The 17,520-nt window shown below is 46.2% G+C and overlaps 1 protein-coding gene across 4 annotated transcripts in view; it reads right to left on the reverse strand.

Moving 5' to 3' along the window:
• COL14A1 (collagen type XIV alpha 1 chain) overlaps positions 1 to 17,520 on the reverse strand; it is a 227,420-nt gene that overhangs the window by 124,535 nt on the left and 85,365 nt on the right. For all 4 annotated transcript variants that reach the window (XM_018058141.1, XM_018058140.1, XM_018058142.1 and 1 more), the window contains exons 15-20: positions 15,438 to 15,564; positions 13,692 to 13,831; positions 12,859 to 12,991; positions 11,596 to 11,658; positions 9,376 to 9,527; positions 2,110 to 2,239 (exon numbers count right to left, since the gene is read on the reverse strand). In XM_018058141.1, coding sequence (XP_017913630.1) covers positions 2,110 to 2,239; positions 9,376 to 9,527; positions 11,596 to 11,658; positions 12,859 to 12,991; positions 13,692 to 13,831; positions 15,438 to 15,564 — 745 coding nt within the window. The remainder of the gene's footprint in view (positions 1 to 2,109; positions 2,240 to 9,375; positions 9,528 to 11,595; positions 11,659 to 12,858; positions 12,992 to 13,691; positions 13,832 to 15,437; positions 15,565 to 17,520) is intronic.

Raw genomic sequence — 17,520 nt, forward strand, 5'->3', positions numbered from 1 at the left:
ATGCATGTTGATGGATATTAGCATTATTATTTTGTTGCTGACAGAATTTAGTTGTGTTAATCAGTGCTTAAAATAAATGGTCCATTCAAAATTATTTCAAAGAACACCCTTTGAAATAACTTTTTGGTATAGATGGTATTTCCATAGTAATAGCCTTTAAAAGTCTTTATTTGTTTGAGTATATATGTGTGTTCATCATGAAACCCTTTTATAAATCATGTGAATCAAACATTTGAACAAACTGTATACAGTTTCTAAAGGTTATTTTCCATTTACATTATGACAAAATGGGGGCTGTATTCCTCGTGCTGTACAAGACATCCTTAAGCCTATTTTACACCCCAGTCTGTGCTGAGACAGGACCAAAACCAAAACGGGGCAAACGGAAACGGAGGCTGCCACGGGAGAAGGTGGGGGGGACTCTGCCTGGGTGGCGAGAGAAGCCTGAGCGGGGGGCGTTGAACTGAGGCCCCAGCGACAAGAAGCCAGAAAAGCAAACCTCCGGGCAAGGATGTTCAGCCTGGCAGCAGCGGCTCGCGTGCATTTCTAAGGCCGAGCCAAGCTTTAGAAAGCCAGGGAGGACAGGGAAGGCGGGCTGGCTGGCGGCGAGCTCAGGAGGGTCCAGGTCACCTCGGCCTGAAGGGCCCCTGCACGGACCTCGGGTTGATGCTGAGTACCACGGGCAGCCATCGGGCGGCTGGGAACAGAGGGGAGACATGAGACCGGCTAGGCTTTCAAAAGCGCCGCCGCCGCTGTGAGGGGCAGAGCCTCTGGGATCGCGGGCAGGAAGACGCGGGCGTGCGCGTGAGCGGGTGTGGCGTGCTGGGTGAGCGGTTAGCTGAGGGGCGTGCACGCGCCGGAGGGGCTCCGAGAGCCTCGCAGCTGGGGGTGAGCAGACGCTGGAGGAGGGGTATGCAGCCGCGTTTCAAGTCTTCGGTTTCAGAGGCGAGGGAACGGAACCCCAGAGCAGTGCAGCGATTTGCCCGAAGTCACGCAGCTTGAATGTGTGAAGACAGAATCCGAGCGGATTTTCTCTCTCCAAATCCCCTTTTCTCTTCCCTTTTAGTGGAGGAGAGCTGCTTTACACTGCTGTGTCAGTCTGCTGTACCGCAAAGTGGACCAGCCGTGCGTACGCAGTCCACACACATCCCGCTGCTTTGGATTTCCTCCCCACTGAGGCCGCCGCGGAGCCTGGGCAGAGGCCCCAGCTCTGCAGCAGGCGCTCCGTCACCGGTGGTGTACGCGGCCGCGCGCACACGGCACGCCCAGCCTCCTGCTCATCCCACCGCTGCCTTCTCGCCCTGCTGTCCATGCGTTTGTTCTCTCGAGGTCTGTGTCTCTACTGCTTTTTAAATAAGGTCATCTATGGTTTTTCCTGTGGTCATGTATGGATGTGAGAGTTGGACTGTGAAGAAGGCTGAGGCGCCCAAGAATTGATGCTTTTGAACTGTGGTGTTGGAGAAGACTCTTGAGAGTCCCTTGGACTGCAAGGAGATCCAACCAGTCCATTCTGAAGGAGATCAGCCCTGGGATTTCTTTGGAAGGAATGATGCTAAAGCTGAAACTCCAGTACTTTGGCCACCTCATGCGAAGGGTTGACTCATTGGAAAAGACTCTGATGCTGGGAGGGATTGGGGGCAGGAGGAGAAGGGGACGACAGAGGATGAGATGGCTGGATGGCATCACAAACTCGATGGACGTGAGTCTGAGTGAACTCAGGGAGTTGGTGATGGACAGGGAGGCCTGGCGTGCTGCGATTCATGGGGTCGCAGAGAGTCGGACATGACTGAGCGACTGAACTGAACTGAACTGATACCATCTGGGGGCTTCCCTGGTAGCTCAGATGGTAACGAATCCACCCGCAATGCAGGGACCCAGCTGAAGTCCCTGGTCGGGAAGATCCCCTGGAGAAGGGAAAGGCTACCCACTCCAGGATTCTCGCCTGGAGAATTCCACGGACAGAGGAGCCTGGCGGGCCACAGTCCGTGGGGTGGCAAGGAGCGGGACACAGCTGAGCGACTGACACTTCCAGACCCTTTCCTCCCCTACCCTGCAGCTGCCGGGTGCATTAGAGAGGACAGCGCGCAGCCCCAGGGAAGCTTCACTCACAGGTTTTTCCAGGGGCAGAGACACTGACCCCTTCTCCGTCATCATAGATGGGCGTCACCGTGACCTTGTACTCGGTCTCAGAGAGCAGATTCTTCAGAAGCAGAGTGTTCTGGCTTCCAGGCACCATAATCTGAAGAGAAAAGCAAAGGACCATGGTCTTGGTCAGACTTGCATCCCGGCTGGTCTACTAAAGAGGAGGACTTAAGGCACTTTGAAATAATCAGAAGCAGGGAGATGTGCTTGAGGCTGATAAGAGGAAGGCATCCATGCGAAAGCATTTCTCTCTGCAGCTCCCCTCAGAGCAGCCCTCAGCTTCTAATCACTAAAGCAGAAGGCTTAAATATGAAGCTCTTGAGCGCTTAGGAACAGCCTTCTCTCAGCATCTTTTCAGCATTTGTAAAGCAGCCAGAAGAAAAAACGATCATCTCTTTGGAAAGCAGGTGTTTATGGCTTAGGAGTGTTCATTCTATAACACAGCCTGCACAGCATATTTGCTTCTACTTAAATAGCCTCTTGAAAAGTCAGCCTTCCACTCCTCCCTGTTCAGAGATCATCTAACCCCAATATTTCAGGGTGGATGCTAGCCAAGAACACACGTTAAATCCCAGATTTCCGAGTCGAAAGATATTTACCAGTGACACTAAAAAAGGTTGCAGGTGTTTTTACTTCTGAAAGGAGATGTCTTCCTCAATCTGAGATCACCATTCCTCTGACTCTAAAGTCTGCAAAAACTAAAATCCAGCGGTGGGGTGGACACCACCCACACATCAGTGCAATGTTCCATGTGGCCAATCCTGCCATCCCTAAAAGGATATATGGACCAGAAAAGACACATGTTCTTAATACTAAGGCCACAAAACTTTCTCCCCAGGCTTCAGCAGTTAGATGCTGGCACATTTCTGGGCCATTTAAAAGACTTCATCATGGCTGGAAAAAAATGCTAGGATGTAAGAACTGACCCAAACGAGTTTAAGGGAGTCACAAGACTGGGACAGCTGGAGATGGTTTTGGATTCAAGAGCTGGGTAAAATGCCAGCAGGCAAAGGGCGTGCTGTCTACTTCTGGATGAGGGAAGGAACCTATAAATCATGGAATAAGCCCTAGAAAGCCTTGAGTTGAACTCACAAGCAGCTGTTACTAAGATATTGCTAAGCTCTAAAAGCAGCCAGGATAGGGGGTTAATATAAAAAGAGGAAGTCGGCATTAGGTGATTTATACTAAAGCAATATGATTTTGCTCCTCATATGGAATGACATTGAATATCCAGGATGGTACCGATGCAGTCCTAGGAGGGAGACTTTACACAAGGAGCTCCGCTTTATTCTAGAAGGACTTGGATAACCCTGCATTAAGAAGACGTTGAAAAAGAACCGTGGTTGTCTTGTCTGGTCTTATCCATCCATGCAGCTTCCTTTAGGGCATTTCTTTTCAATATAACCCTGTGGAGCCCAGAGCCTGGGCTTTGATTCCAAGCTGTGTGCCTATCTAACCACCCAGGCTGATGTTCCTTATATAAGGTCACCTCTCAAACTGAGAAGCACATGGACCTGGGACCAATCAGATGTAGCCTGTAGGGCACTGGAAGCGGTGGGGCCGTCCTGCAGGGCTCGTTTAACCTGCCAGGCAGCAGTTTCTGTTACTGCTCTAAGTATCGGAATGCAGTAACTCACTTACTCCTCACCACAGCATTCTGAGGAAAGAAGTATCATTGCTCTCATTTTATAGATGAGGAGACTGAGACGCATATAGCTTTTGGGTGAAAAAAAGCCATGGGCTTGGTGGCTCAGTGGTAAAGAATCTGCCTGCAGTGCAGGAGATGCAAGCTCCATCCCTGGGTCGGGAAGGCCCCTGGAGCAGGGCATGGCAGCCCACTCCAGTCTTCTTGCCCGGAGCATCCCACGGCAGAGGAGCCTGGCGGCCACAGTCCACAGCGCTGCAAAGAGCTGCGCACGACTGAGCAACTGAACACCCACACGTGAAAAGGCCATACTGAAGCCCTGAATATCTGGTCTGAGCCCTTTTTAACCACTGCCCTCTGTTGCAGCTGACTGTACTATGAAAACCTCTTTATCCTCATGAGACTCACTCCCAGGAATAAAGCATAAGCCTTCTCTTGGGTTTGCAAATTTCCTTCTACTGGACCTCTGCTTATTTGCACAAAGCGAAGTAAAGATGGGCACCACTCAGAAGATCTGAACAGACATTTCTCCAAAAATGACGCAGGGATGGCCAAGAAGCACACAGAAAGGTGCTCGACATTCCTAATTATTAGAGAAATGCAAAGCAAAACGACAGTGAGGTATCGCCTCACACTGCCGGTCAGAATGGACACCATCATAAACCTGCAAACAGTAAATGCTGGAGAGGGTGCAGAGCAAAGGAAACGCTTCTGCACTGCTGATGGGATGTAAGTTTGTGCAGCCGCTATGGAGAACAGTCTGGAGTTTCCTTAACAAACTAAACTACCATACGCTCCAGCAATCCTACCCCTGAGCATACACCTGGAGGAAACCACAACTTGAAAAGATACATGTACCCCAGTGCTCACTGCAGCACCATTTACAACAGCCAGGACGTGGAAGCAGCTTAAATGTCCACTGACAGAGGAATGGATAACAAAGACGTGGTACGTATATGCGAAGGAATGTTACTCAGCCATAAAAATAGCACCATTTGTAACAATATGCATGGACCTAGAGATTATCCATCATACTGAGTGAAGTAAGTCAGAGAAAGACGAATATCATATGATATCACTCATATGTGGAATCTAATTTTAAAAAATGATATATATTACCTTATTTACAAACCAAAACGGCTCACAGATTTTGAAAACAAACATAGTTACCAAAAGGGAAACGTGGAGGGGAGGACAAATTAGGAACTTGAGCTTCACACACATACACTGCTTTATATAAAACAGACGACCCACAAGTGCGTACAGCACAACACACAGAACTTCACTTAGCAGTCTGTGATAACCATATGGGGAAGAATCTGAACAGGAGTGAACAGAGGCACATGTGAGACCAAGCCCCTTTGCTGTATGCTGAAACTAACACAACACTGTAAATCAGCTATACTCCAGTAAAACTGTTTTAAAGAGATGGGCACCCATTAAAAACATGCTACAGGTCACAGCAGATGATGGTTTTGTTTTATGAAACAGTTCTATAAATGATACTCATGGTTAAATGAGACGCAAATCTAACCAGTAAATGTCACGTTTTTAATTTTTCAAATACGCTACTCCGTGTCTAGCTCCATTATTGCTCAAAGCTCTTCAGAACTGGATCTCATCCAGCAAGCGGTTCCCACAGTAGACAGAGGATTCCCCGTGTCTCATTTTGCCGCTGTCTTAGAAAGTTCTGTTTCTATAAAGTGATTCTCATGCTTTCTATGGTGAAGGGTTAGGTGGGGTTGGGGCTGTTGTTTTAATCCCAATCCCTGAAGATCAGTATTCTTATAAAATATAATAAGACAAAATTGCTAAAATATATGATCATATTCTTGAATATTCCAGCAATGTCAAATTGCTATGAAAGTTTCTAAAAGCTTAATGTCAATATCAAGCTTATCTTGTAGGAGACTGACCTACATTCTGACTACCTCTGCTCTAGAATATTTCCTGCGACTTAAAATTCAGTACACAGTTTTAGGTTTTTCGTGTGGGGTCCAGAAAAGTCTGGAATCCTGGTCAGCCTTTCACAAATAAAGACACGTGAGAGCTCCCTCCGCTGCCAACAAAACTCAGGGCAAGGTCATTGCCACGGCTGCACTTCCGAGCAGAGCTGACAGTCAGTCTTTATGAAATATTTGACAGGGAGTTTTACTTTCTAAGGGTTTAAAAGCTTTTTATTGGGAATATTTGGTAGATTTGATTATGCTTAGAAAATATAGAACTATTTCACTTAACCTCAATTGGAAAAGTAAATTTAATTCTCTTGTTTTATATATATCAAAGCTTGAATTTGGTTTACCATATATCTATACTATTCTCCAACTTTGGTACTTTATCTTGTCACTTCCTTAGATAAAGTTAATAAGATTTCATAGCTAAAGAAAATTTGGAAAGATGGTAAAAGGCATTTCTCTTATCCAGACACATTTCCTTTCCCACATTTGTAACATGTTTAAGCCCTCTGTCTTTCCCTGTCAGCCTCATTACTTTAATCGTTCATTTGGCTGGACTTACTCAGCTAACGTGAACAGTCTCACAGTCCAATGTGAACAGGCTCACAGACGCAGGGAATAGTCTCAGTCTAACGTGAACAGGCTCACAGACGCAGGGAACAGTCTCACAGCCTAACGGGAACAGTCTCACAGCCTAACGGGAACAGTCTCACAGCCTAACGGGAACAGTCTCACAGCCTAACGGGAACAGTCTCACAGACACAGGGAACAGTCTCACAGTCTAACGGGAACAGTCTCACAGGCGCAGGGAACAGTCTCACAGTCTAACGGGAACAGTCTCACAGATGCAGGGAACAGTCTCACAGGTGCAGGGAACAGTCTCACAGACGCAGGGAACAGTCTCACAGACGCAGGGAACAGTCTCACAGACACAGGGAACAGTCTCACAGTCTAACAGGAACAGTCTCACAGGTGCAGGGAACAGTCTCACAGCCTAACGGGAACAGTCTCACAGACGCAGGGAACAGTTTCACAGTCCAACGGGAACAGTCTCACAGACACAGAACAGTCTCACAGTCTAACCGGAACAGTCTCACAGTCCAACGGGAACAGTCTCACAGACGCAGGGAACAGTCTCACAGGTCCAGGGAACAGTCTCACAGTCTAACGGGAACAGTCTCACAGGCGCAGGGAACAGTCTCACAGTCTAATGGGAACAGTCTCACAGGCGCAGGGCACAGTTTCACAGCCTAACGGGAACAGTCTCATAGATGCAGGGAACAGTCTTTCACAGCCTAATGGGAACAGTCTCACAGATGCAAGGAACAGTCTCACAGACACAGGGAACAGTCTCACAGCCTAATGGGAACAGTCTCACAGCCTAATGGGAACAGTCTCACAGACACAGGGAACAGTCTCACAGTCTAACATGAACAGTCTCACAGACACAGGGAACAGTCTCACAGCCTAACAGGAACAGTCTCACAGTCTAACGGGAACAGTCTCACAGAGGCAGGGAACAGACCTTGTGGTTGTCAGGGGCGGGGGTTGGGGGGCGTCGAGCTGAGGCTGGAGTTAGCCGACGTAAGCTGTTATATACAGGATGGATAAACAAGGCCCCTCTGTACAGCACAGGGGTGATAAACCATAACGAAAAAGAAAGAGTGTGTGTGTGTGTGTGTGTGTGTGTGTGTGTGTGACTGAATCACTCTGCGGCCAAGCAAAAACTAACACAACACTGTAAAGCAATTATACTTTAAAAATTAAAAAGAAAAGGAAATATTTAAGATATTCATTTGGTGTGTGGGGGCTATTAATAATATAGTTCAAGTGCCTGACATGCCTTTGTTTTCTAGTCTAAATGCACACACTTTCTGTCTCCAGTAACATATTACATTTATATAGCAGCAATGATTCATAAAACACAGATATAAATTCTCCATTACTCCCCAATAGACTCCCAGAAAATATGTCTGTAAATTAAGAGTGCACAAATCCAATTTCATTGGAATTCACCAACGGGTCTTGATAGTTAAAAAATTCTAAAATACTTTCTTTTGCATAGCAAACATACTTCTGCACAGTAAAAAATTACCATGAAATTTTATCAATATTTTTCATTTTTATTACACGTTTGTTTAACTGGGGCACATATGTGTTGAAGACTTTTGATCTTTTTTTCCTTCATCTAGGTGTCCAAGTGTTTCAAAATAAACAGTGTGAAATGAAAGAAACTAGCAAAGGGAAAACTATCTAGAGACGATCCAAAGTAAATATTATTATTATTTTACCTTGTATGGCTTACAAGTGCACGCACAAGATTAAACTGTAACTCATTCCAAATTAATGGGAATATTTAGCAAGAAGCTTAATGTGTTTCTTGGAAAGAGTAGAAACAAAAACCAAAAAACAAAGCTCTCACTCGGGGAGTTTTTATGGGTTTCATTTTAGGAACAAGATTAAAATATGAGGACAATAACAGGAAAAAACAAAGCATCCAAATTGTATCTTCAGTCGTCATGGTTATGCACAATTCTAACTTTTTGGTATGTTCCAATCATGGAGCATTTGAAATCTGTAATCTGAGTGAATTTATAACTCAACCTGTTTTATTCAAGTGTCCATTAACTTTCCAAAACTGCTCCCAGAGCAATTCCATGGACCTTCTGGTCATTCACAGTGGACATGGTTATTGCCCACTGTGTTATCACTGTGTATTATGGCAATTCATCCATCAGCCTGAAATTAAGTACTCTCCTGAAAGAATCTGGAGCTCAAACAATTGTTTATGTACCATAAAAATACAATAATTTGCCATCAAAGGCTTTATAAGTGAGGAAGAGAAAGAAAGGATAATAATGTTACTCATGGTTTTAAGACAGGCTCAAGGATATAGTTTACAACACAAAGAATGTAGCCAATATTTTGTACTAACTAAATGGAAAGTAACCTTTAAAAATTATTGATTTTTTTTATTAATGAAAACACTTCATTTCTTAATTTAAAAAGAGGGTAACCAGGTTTTCAACAGAGAAAAAAAAATAGAGATGAAACAAAACACACAAAAATCTAAATCCCTCAGGAAGACACTCATGATTAAGAACACTTTAGAAATGACTATAAATCTGCTCAGGGTTAATGTCAGGGAAAAATACAACTAACTGTTAATGGAGGGCATTTTATTAGGAACACTACAACTACACAAGGAAGAGCTTTGAGTTATGTTTTGCTGAACCTTTTAATCAGATTCCCACCATCAAGTTATTTATGTGCATATATATATGTTTATATATTAAAAGTTTATATATCAAAAGCATACACACACTCACAAATACACACACACATGCACAGAGACAAGGGTATAAATGTATATTTATGACCCAATTTTTGTGCTCTAACAAGTTGTCAAGGCAACAGAAGCAAAGAGGTAAAGAAGGTTTAGATGCTTTATCTATCTAGAGCAGGTTACAAAGATGGAGCCAGTTTCAGAGACAGAAAAGTCATCAAGTTTGGGTCAAACAAAAACATTAGTTTCCAGAGAGATGAAGAAATGAGCATAAAGCTTGCATTCCCAGCGCGCTGGCCTGGTTAGTCAGGAGACGCAGACTGGCTCGCAGCTGTGCTGATACACACCGTTCCCAGCACTTCTTCCGCTGGGTCCCCTGGAGCAGTCAGGTAGGTCACCCTGAACTGCTGCACACTGCTGTCTGAAATGTCCCATGCTACCCGCAGGCTAGAAGCGGTCTCATCATCCACCACCAGGTTCCTGATTCCGGTGCGGAAAACTGGAATAGACACAACCAGGCATTTAAAGAACTTTTTATCCATTGTATTCCAAAATGAGCTACAGAGGTGATCTGTGGACAGGGCAACAAGCATCATTCAATATATCTCTATTATGCAGACCCAGGCGAAACAAGCACTGCTCAGCTTCCGTGGTTAACCCGGAGCTAGGACACCGATAAACAGCAAATAAAAATGGGTTTAAAAGATGCTTTCAAGGTGAGTCCATGGACCCTCAACCCCCACGCTTTGTGTACACCGGTAAAGGGAAGCGGGGGGGGGGGGGGGGGCGGGGGGCGGGAAGGAGAAGCGAGCCCGGAGCGGACACAACAGTGAGAACTCGCGTCAGTCCGCGCGGGAGAAGCAGGGCAAGGGGCCCACGTGGCCAAGCTCGCCGTGCAAGGCAGCATCGGACACACACAGCTCGTCGCCTGCTCACCTGTTTCTCTTTTTATTGCTAGATTTCTTAAACAATGTTGGCCGCAGCATGTGGGCCTTAGTTCTCTGACCAGGACTCAAACCCACAGCCTGCCCTGGGAGACAGTCTTCAACGCTGGAGCCCCAGGAACGCGCCCCGGCCGTTCCGCCTGTTCACAACCTTCACTCCAAGCACACGCCTCCCGCCGCGTCAGCCTCGATCCACGCAGCCCGCGGGGGCTCTACCCTTCCTCTGGATCTCGCCGCATCCACCTGCGCTCAGCCCGTGGGGGCGCTACCCTTCCTCTGGATCTCTCCGCATCCATCTGCGCTCAGCCCGCGGGGACACTACCTTCCTCTGGGGTCTCGCCGCATCCACCTGCGCTCAGCCCGCGGGGGCGCTACCCTTCCTCCCGGATCTCTCCGCATCCATCTGCGCTCAGCCCGCGGGGACACTACCTTCCTCTGGATCTCTCGGCCTCCATCTGCGCTCAGCCTGCTTGGACCCTACCCTTCCTCCCGGGATCCTCTGGTGGCATCCACCTGCCGCTCCAGCCCGCGGGGACGCCACCCTTCCTCCCGGATCTCTGTGCATCCACCTGCGCTCAGCCCGCGGGGACGCCACCCTTCCTCCGGGGTCTCTGCATCCACCTGCGCTCTCTGACCGTCTCCTCTGTCTCCCACAGCGACGGCTCTCATTTGTCCCATCTCCTCCTCTCCCTCTCGCGCTAACTCCCCCCCAATCTCTCCACTTCCGCTGACTCCTCTCTCCATTCATTTACTGCCATTCAGCAAACTCACTGAACTTTTCCTGTATGTTAGACGGTGTCAGGCCTTTAAGACACAAGTGCATAACACGCGACAGAAATCGTGACGTGCCACAGAGGAGGCAGACCGAGGACCTTCCTAGGCAAAGCTGCGGGGGGGGGACCGGGCGTGGGTCCAGAGCGCAGCGCCTCCCCTTCAGGACGGGGCGCGCCAGACCACAGGAGGATACGGGAAGCATGAAAAGCGCTGCTATGGCTGACGGCAGGAAGAGAGACAGGCTCTAACCAGGAAGCACTCCGGGGGCTATGCGGGAGACGGCGAGCACAAGGAAGGGCTCGGGAAAAGGGTGCACTGAGGAGAGAATGCATCAGTGAACGGACGAATACGTGGACGGTGATGGAGGCCCACTGAAGGGTTTAGCCAGGAAATGAATCTCATCAGGCGTGTATCTAGCTGACTCTGACAGCTGGTTGGGTGCTGTGTGGTGACGGAGGGGAAGTTAGGTTGAGAGAGGAAACAACCGATGTAAGACCGGAACAAAGCCTCGGAAACGCACAGACACCGGACAGGAACAATCCTCAACAGAGAGCAGATGGAGGAGTCACTGAGCTCAGACGCAGAGAGACGGCTGGGCTGGGGCTGCTCACGCCAACAGCCTCCAAGCATCAGGTGGAAACCCAAACGAAGACGGGAAACAGGGAGCGCCACGCGGACAACGACGAGTAGGCACTCAGGGACAAGAAGAGGCGGAGAGTTCCAAGGGGAGTGGAATTTGAACCTGCATGCCCCGTCCTAACAATGATATAAATCAGATAAAACTGGGATAACTTCTGCGGAAAACAAACTCTTCTTCTTTCCGGTACTCGGGCTTCTGCTTGCTCTTACCTGATGTCACAGGTCTGGTAGGTGCTTCTTCGGTCGTAGGTGGTTCTGTCCAAAAACTGTCAACTAAAAAAGTATTCATGACTTTAAAATTCTCTAATGATGATAACTCTATACATTTGTCTATAGCATCTTAGAGTTTTCAAAGAAAAGGCAGACAAGGGCGCTGAAACCTGAAGAAGTTAGTTTCTAATCACAGATACCTGCCACCATATTGAATCACATCTATAAAAGTGAGAAATCCACTTTGAAATGGGGCATAATCATGATGATTAAAGGAAATTAAACAGCTGTGAAGGAGCCACCAAGCAGGACCAGCAAGGCAGACAGTAAGAAGTGCATCTGCTATTTCTGTATCCACACCAGGCAATCAGAGGATAGAAGAGCTGTTTGCTCAGATTCCCTCTTTGAGGTCAACATGCTCATCCAGCAGCTTCTAGAATACTGGCTCAGACCTCTGAGACTTGCCTTGGCTGAGACTGCCGACTCTATCAGGGGATGGCCTACCTCCAATGGGGTACAAAGACCCAGCCCTTTGACTCAATTTGGGACCACTCAGAAGGGCCACGCCAGGTCCAGAATTCCTAACAGAATTCACTGAGGGCTCAGTTTTAGCTTTTCCCTATTCCCTATCCTTTCATCCTTGTTTCCTTACAGATGTATCTCCCAACTACACTCTTCAACAAACCTTCTGGATGCAATTTTCTATTTCAGAATCTGGTTCCAGGGAACCCAATCAAAGACAATTTAATGTGTGGTTAATACCTCATATTTAAAAAATGAAGGGATGAATGAATCAGCAAGCAAATTTTGTGCAAGATTCTTGGAACCAAGATCAACATGGGATTTTCCAGAAACTCCTGGACACTTTTTCCTACATTTATCTGATTTGCTCATTTATTCAGTTATAAATTATTTCATCCATCCATCCATCCATCCATCCATTTATTCTTTCATCCATTCACCCACTCCTCCATTCAACAAATATCCACTGCAGAGTTAAAATATGCCATGAGTTGTGTTAAGTGTTGGGGATGTAATGGTGAACAGTACAGATATGGTTCCTGCCTTTAGATGATGGCAGACCAAGTCTAAGGTTCTCTGCACACTGATTTCATTAAAGGTGAAGGTGTGTGAAGGGTTCTAGGGACAAAGTTTCTGAAGCCAGGAGTAAGGCTGACGGGCAGGGAACCCAGGAGGGTGAAAAGGCTGTCAGAATAAATGGTGGAAGCTGGTGAAGTCCACCGTGGCCCGACTAAGACTTACGTGTGGTCCCAACAGCAGTCACCACCTCACTCTCACTCCCGTCGTCCAGCACAGCCAGCAGAGAAACTTCATACTCAGTACCAGGCTCCAGGCCCTCAATAACATACGAGTCTTGGTCTTCTTTTAGGACAACCTGAAACGTATTTGGTCCTTAGCAACCGGGTTTACTTGAATAACAGAAGAGAAAGTTAAGAAAAAATAATAAAAAGCAAAGATGCTATCCCAAGTGTAAGCAAAAAATAACTAAGCATAAGGAACTCCAGGGCCACTGAGTTCAATTTTAAAGTCAAACCAGAGCCTTTTTTCCTCTCAATCCTCTCAGCAAAGGAACGATTAATATTGCAAAAGCAGCATTTTAGAAGTTTCATCAAGTGTCATTTATGAAAATCAAAGACACTGGAAATATACAACACTTATAACTAAAGCCCTAACAAAAATGCATTTTGATCTTGGAAAAATCATATGATTTGACATTTACAAAACTCCAGGTCATGCAAAGCATTGAGTCCTTCTGGGATTCTCAATGTACTTTAATACAGAAACCAACCCAAACGTCAGCGCTGGGCATTCGCTTCCCAGAAAAACCGCTGTGTTGCTATTTAGTCGCTAAGTCGTGTCCGACTCTTTGCGACCCCATGGACTGTGGGCTCCTCGGTCCACGGGATTTCCCAGAAAAGAATGCTGGAGTGGGTTGCCATTCCCTTCTCTGGGGGATGTTGCTGACCCAGGGATCGACCCCGTGCTTCCCGCATTGCAGGCGGATTCTTCACCGCTGAGCCCCCAGGGAAGCCAGCTAAAACGCCCTGGGGTACTTTTCGACCTCCGCCACTCACCTCCTCGGTCCTGCCCCCATAGACGGGGATCCACATCAGCTTGTGCTGCCCCTCATCCGCCGAGAGCGGGTGCCAGCTCACTCTAAAGCTGTCTGGCGTCACCTCATCGATCTCCAAGTACTGCTGGGCTGGGACTTCCTCTGTAAGCAAGGGGGAGACTCTGTCAGGGAACAGAGATGGCAAGAGACCCAACTCAAGCAGCCCGCCAGGGGCCCCAGGCAGAGAAGGCTCTGCGAATCCCTTGTTTCAGGAAAGCTCATAGAAGCCGGGAAAGCAGCGCTAGTCAGTCCAGAGTGGGCTTGTGCTCCTATCTCCAGCGCTCACCTACAGTGTAAGTTAGGGAGGCCAGGACACAGCAGACTTTTACAGGTTGCTAGTACTTTCCAGAGCTCTTGGAGTCTCTATTTGGCTCTTTTCATTAATTATAAAAAAACAAGAGTGCCACATTTGTTATTTTACAAAGATACTGTTTTCCAAGTATTCTGAAGAAATGAATAAAATGATGCCTTAGAAGCCTGAGAAATGTCACTTCTAGCTTTCTTGCCTCTCATGCCTGAATCACTCTTTAGTGATAAGTTAGATCCTAGAGAAGAACATTCATCCTTTCAATCTCGTACATATGGCTGCCATCAAATTGAAATATCATTTATCAGACATCCACTGTTACGGTTTACAGGCTGCTGGGATACGCAACAAAGACCGTAACATCTAATTACACCCAAAGTGAATTGTAACTCATTGATTTATATTATTTGAAATCAGAGGTTTGAAAACTCTTTGACAGGATATCATGAGAATTCCAACTAGAGTTAGCCTTTGGGAGATTTTGCAAAATCACTGAACTCTTCTCTGTGAACATTATTTCTCAATCCGCCTTATTTCTCATCTCTCTCCAAATTACCTCTCTTCTTAGTACAGCACTAAATTTGTTTCCAAGTGCAATTAATAATGTCTGGAAAGCAACAGAATTTTTCTACCAAGAGGCAAAAAAAAAAAAGAAAAGTTACATTTATTGAATGACTACAGGGAATATACTGAAAAGAAAAACAGTGCATTCGTGCTTAATTTTTTTATTTTAGTATTTAAAATACACCATATTGTTGTATGACTATTGCCAAGCAGCATGAAAATACCTAATTGGCTACAGACTGATGCATTAGGTTAAATGGCATGTAACTGTCATTTTTGTAGGCCAAAAACTATTGAAGAGCTGTAATTTTGGAAGTTCAATTAATATACACATATATCAGTGGAAGAAATGTGAAAATTTTATGTCACTAGAACAAAAGAAACAGCATGAGATTAGGGAGAAAACGGTGCAGACTTTCATTTAGCAAAGACCTTTGAACTTAGATGGTTCTGTCAGTCTTTGCTTTGAGAGAAAATAATTAACCAGTAGGCATTCTACTCAGCATAGTATAAAATAAATAAAAATTAAAATGCAAGCTCTTGGGACTTCCCTCATGGCCGAGTAGTGAGACTCTGCGCTCTGCATACAGGGGGGCAGGGTTCAATCCCTGGTCGGGGAACCAGACCCTACAGGAAGCAACTGAGGCTGCGTGTGCCGCAACTGAAGACCCCGCATGCCGCAACTGAAGACCCCGCATGCCGCAACCACGATCTGATGCAGCCCATGAATAAATATCTAAAGCGCAGTCTCTTCAAAATCACCCTTGAAGAAGCTCTGCAGCTTCTGGTTTCCACCCAGTTACTCCTGGAAACTTTTCGAACCATAGTAAGACTGACCTGTGGTAAAAATTCCAGTCAGAGGTTCTGACTGCCCCTCGTCATAGATGGAGAAAATGGCAACAGTGTATTCGGTGAGGGGGGTCAGGCCCTTCAGAGGGAATGTAGTAACAGGATCCACTTCAACCTGCAAGAGAGAGAGGCCATAACAGCTCTATCAGACGCGTTCCCGCCTGCTGGGCACTAGCAGGGTGAGAGCTACAAAGCAGATGCTGGTCATAAACCGTCACGGAAAAGAACGCAGGGAGAAGGCAGCTATCCACCCGTGTGACTGACTCGACTTGCTGTACAGCCACAACACTGTAAGTCAACTACACTCCAACCAAAAAAGAGAGAGAGTGAATTTATATATTCACACTTCTAATCTCATATCCTTAAATAAAATCAGTTCAGTTCAGTTGTTCAGTCGTGTCCGACTCTTTGAGACCCCATGGACTGCAGCACGCCAGGCCTCCCTGTCCATCACCAACTCCTAGAGTTTACTCAAACTCATGTCCATCGAGTCAATGATGCCATCCAACCATCTCATCCTCTGTCATCCCCTTCTCCTCCCCCCTTCAATCTTTCCCAGCATCAGGGTCTTTTCAAATGAGTCAGCTCTTCGCATCAGGTGGCCCAAGTATTAGAGTTTCAGCTTCAGCATCAGTCCTTCCAATGAATATTCAGGACTGATTTCCTTTAGGATGGACTGCTTGGATCTCCTTGTAGTCCAAGGGACTCTCAAGAGTCTTCTCCAACACCTCAGTTCAAAAGCATCAATTCTTCAGTTCTCAGCTTTCTTTGTGGTCCAGCTCTCACATCCATACATGACCACTGAAAAACCATAGATTTAACTGGATGGATCTTTGTTGGCAAAGTAATGTCTCTGCTTTTTAATATGCTGTCTAAGCTGGTCATAGCTTTTCTTTCAAGAAGCAAGTGCCTTTTAATTCATAGCTGTGGTCACCATCTGCAGTGATTTTGGAACCCAAAAATATAAAGTCTGTCACTGTTTCCGTTGCTTCCCCATCTATTTCCCATGAAGTGATGGGACCAGATGCCATGATCTTCATTTTCTGAATGTTGAGTTTTAAGCCACTTTTTCACTCTCCTCGTTCACTTTCACCAAGAGGCTTTTTAGTTCTTCTTCTCTTTCTGCCATAAGGGTGGTGTCATCTGCATATCTGAGATTATTGATATTTCTCCCGGAAATCTTGATTCCAGCTTGTGCTTCATACAGCCCAGCATTTCTCATGATGTACTCTGCATATAAGTTAAATAAGCAGGGTCACTATATACAGCCTTGACGTACTCCTTTCCCAATTTAGAACCAGTCTGTTGTTCCATGTCCAGTTCTAACTGCTGCTTCTTGACCTGCATACAGGTTTCTCAGGAGGCAGGTAAGGTGGTCTGGTATTCCCATCTCTTGAAAAACTTTCCACAATTTGTTGTGATCCACACAGTCAAAGGCTTTGGCATAGTCAATAAAGCAGAAGTTGATGTTTTTCTGGAACTCTCTCACTTTTTCAATGATCCAATGGATGTTGGCAATTTGATCTCTGGTTCCTCTGCCTTTTCTAAATCCAGCTTGAACATCTGGAAGTTCACGGTTCACGTATTGCTGAAGCCTGGCTTGGAGAATTTTGAGCATGAGTGCAACTGTGCAGTAGTCTGAACATTCTTTGGCATTGCCTTTCTTTGGAATTGGAATGAAAACTGACCTTTTCCAGTTAAGTAAAATACCTATCAGTTAATTTTCAAGACGTTGTTGCAACCAGTATTATTTCCATTCATCACAGCTATAGTAAGTAAAGTACACACGATGTCTGCGATGCTGATACAGAGTACTGTGATGATCACAGCCGGCTTTGCTAGGAGGAGCCAGGCATGTACAGCAGCTTCCACAGGAGCTGCACAGACGAACAACCACGCAGGGGGCGGTGAGCAGAGCCTGTGTTATTTCAGTTGTTCAATGAGCCAGCTTCTTTTAATCGGCAAGTTTCCCCTAAGAAGAGAAATCCCTGATCAGCCACAGCCACCTTCTGTCCAAGTTTTCCCACCTCAGGGGCTGTGCAGATGCAGCTCATTCTGTCTGGGACCTTAT

Source organism: Capra hircus, chromosome 14, assembly GCF_001704415.2.
Source record: "Capra hircus breed San Clemente chromosome 14, ASM170441v1, whole genome shotgun sequence".
Classification (NCBI taxonomy): domain Eukaryota; kingdom Metazoa; phylum Chordata; class Mammalia; order Artiodactyla; family Bovidae; genus Capra; species Capra hircus.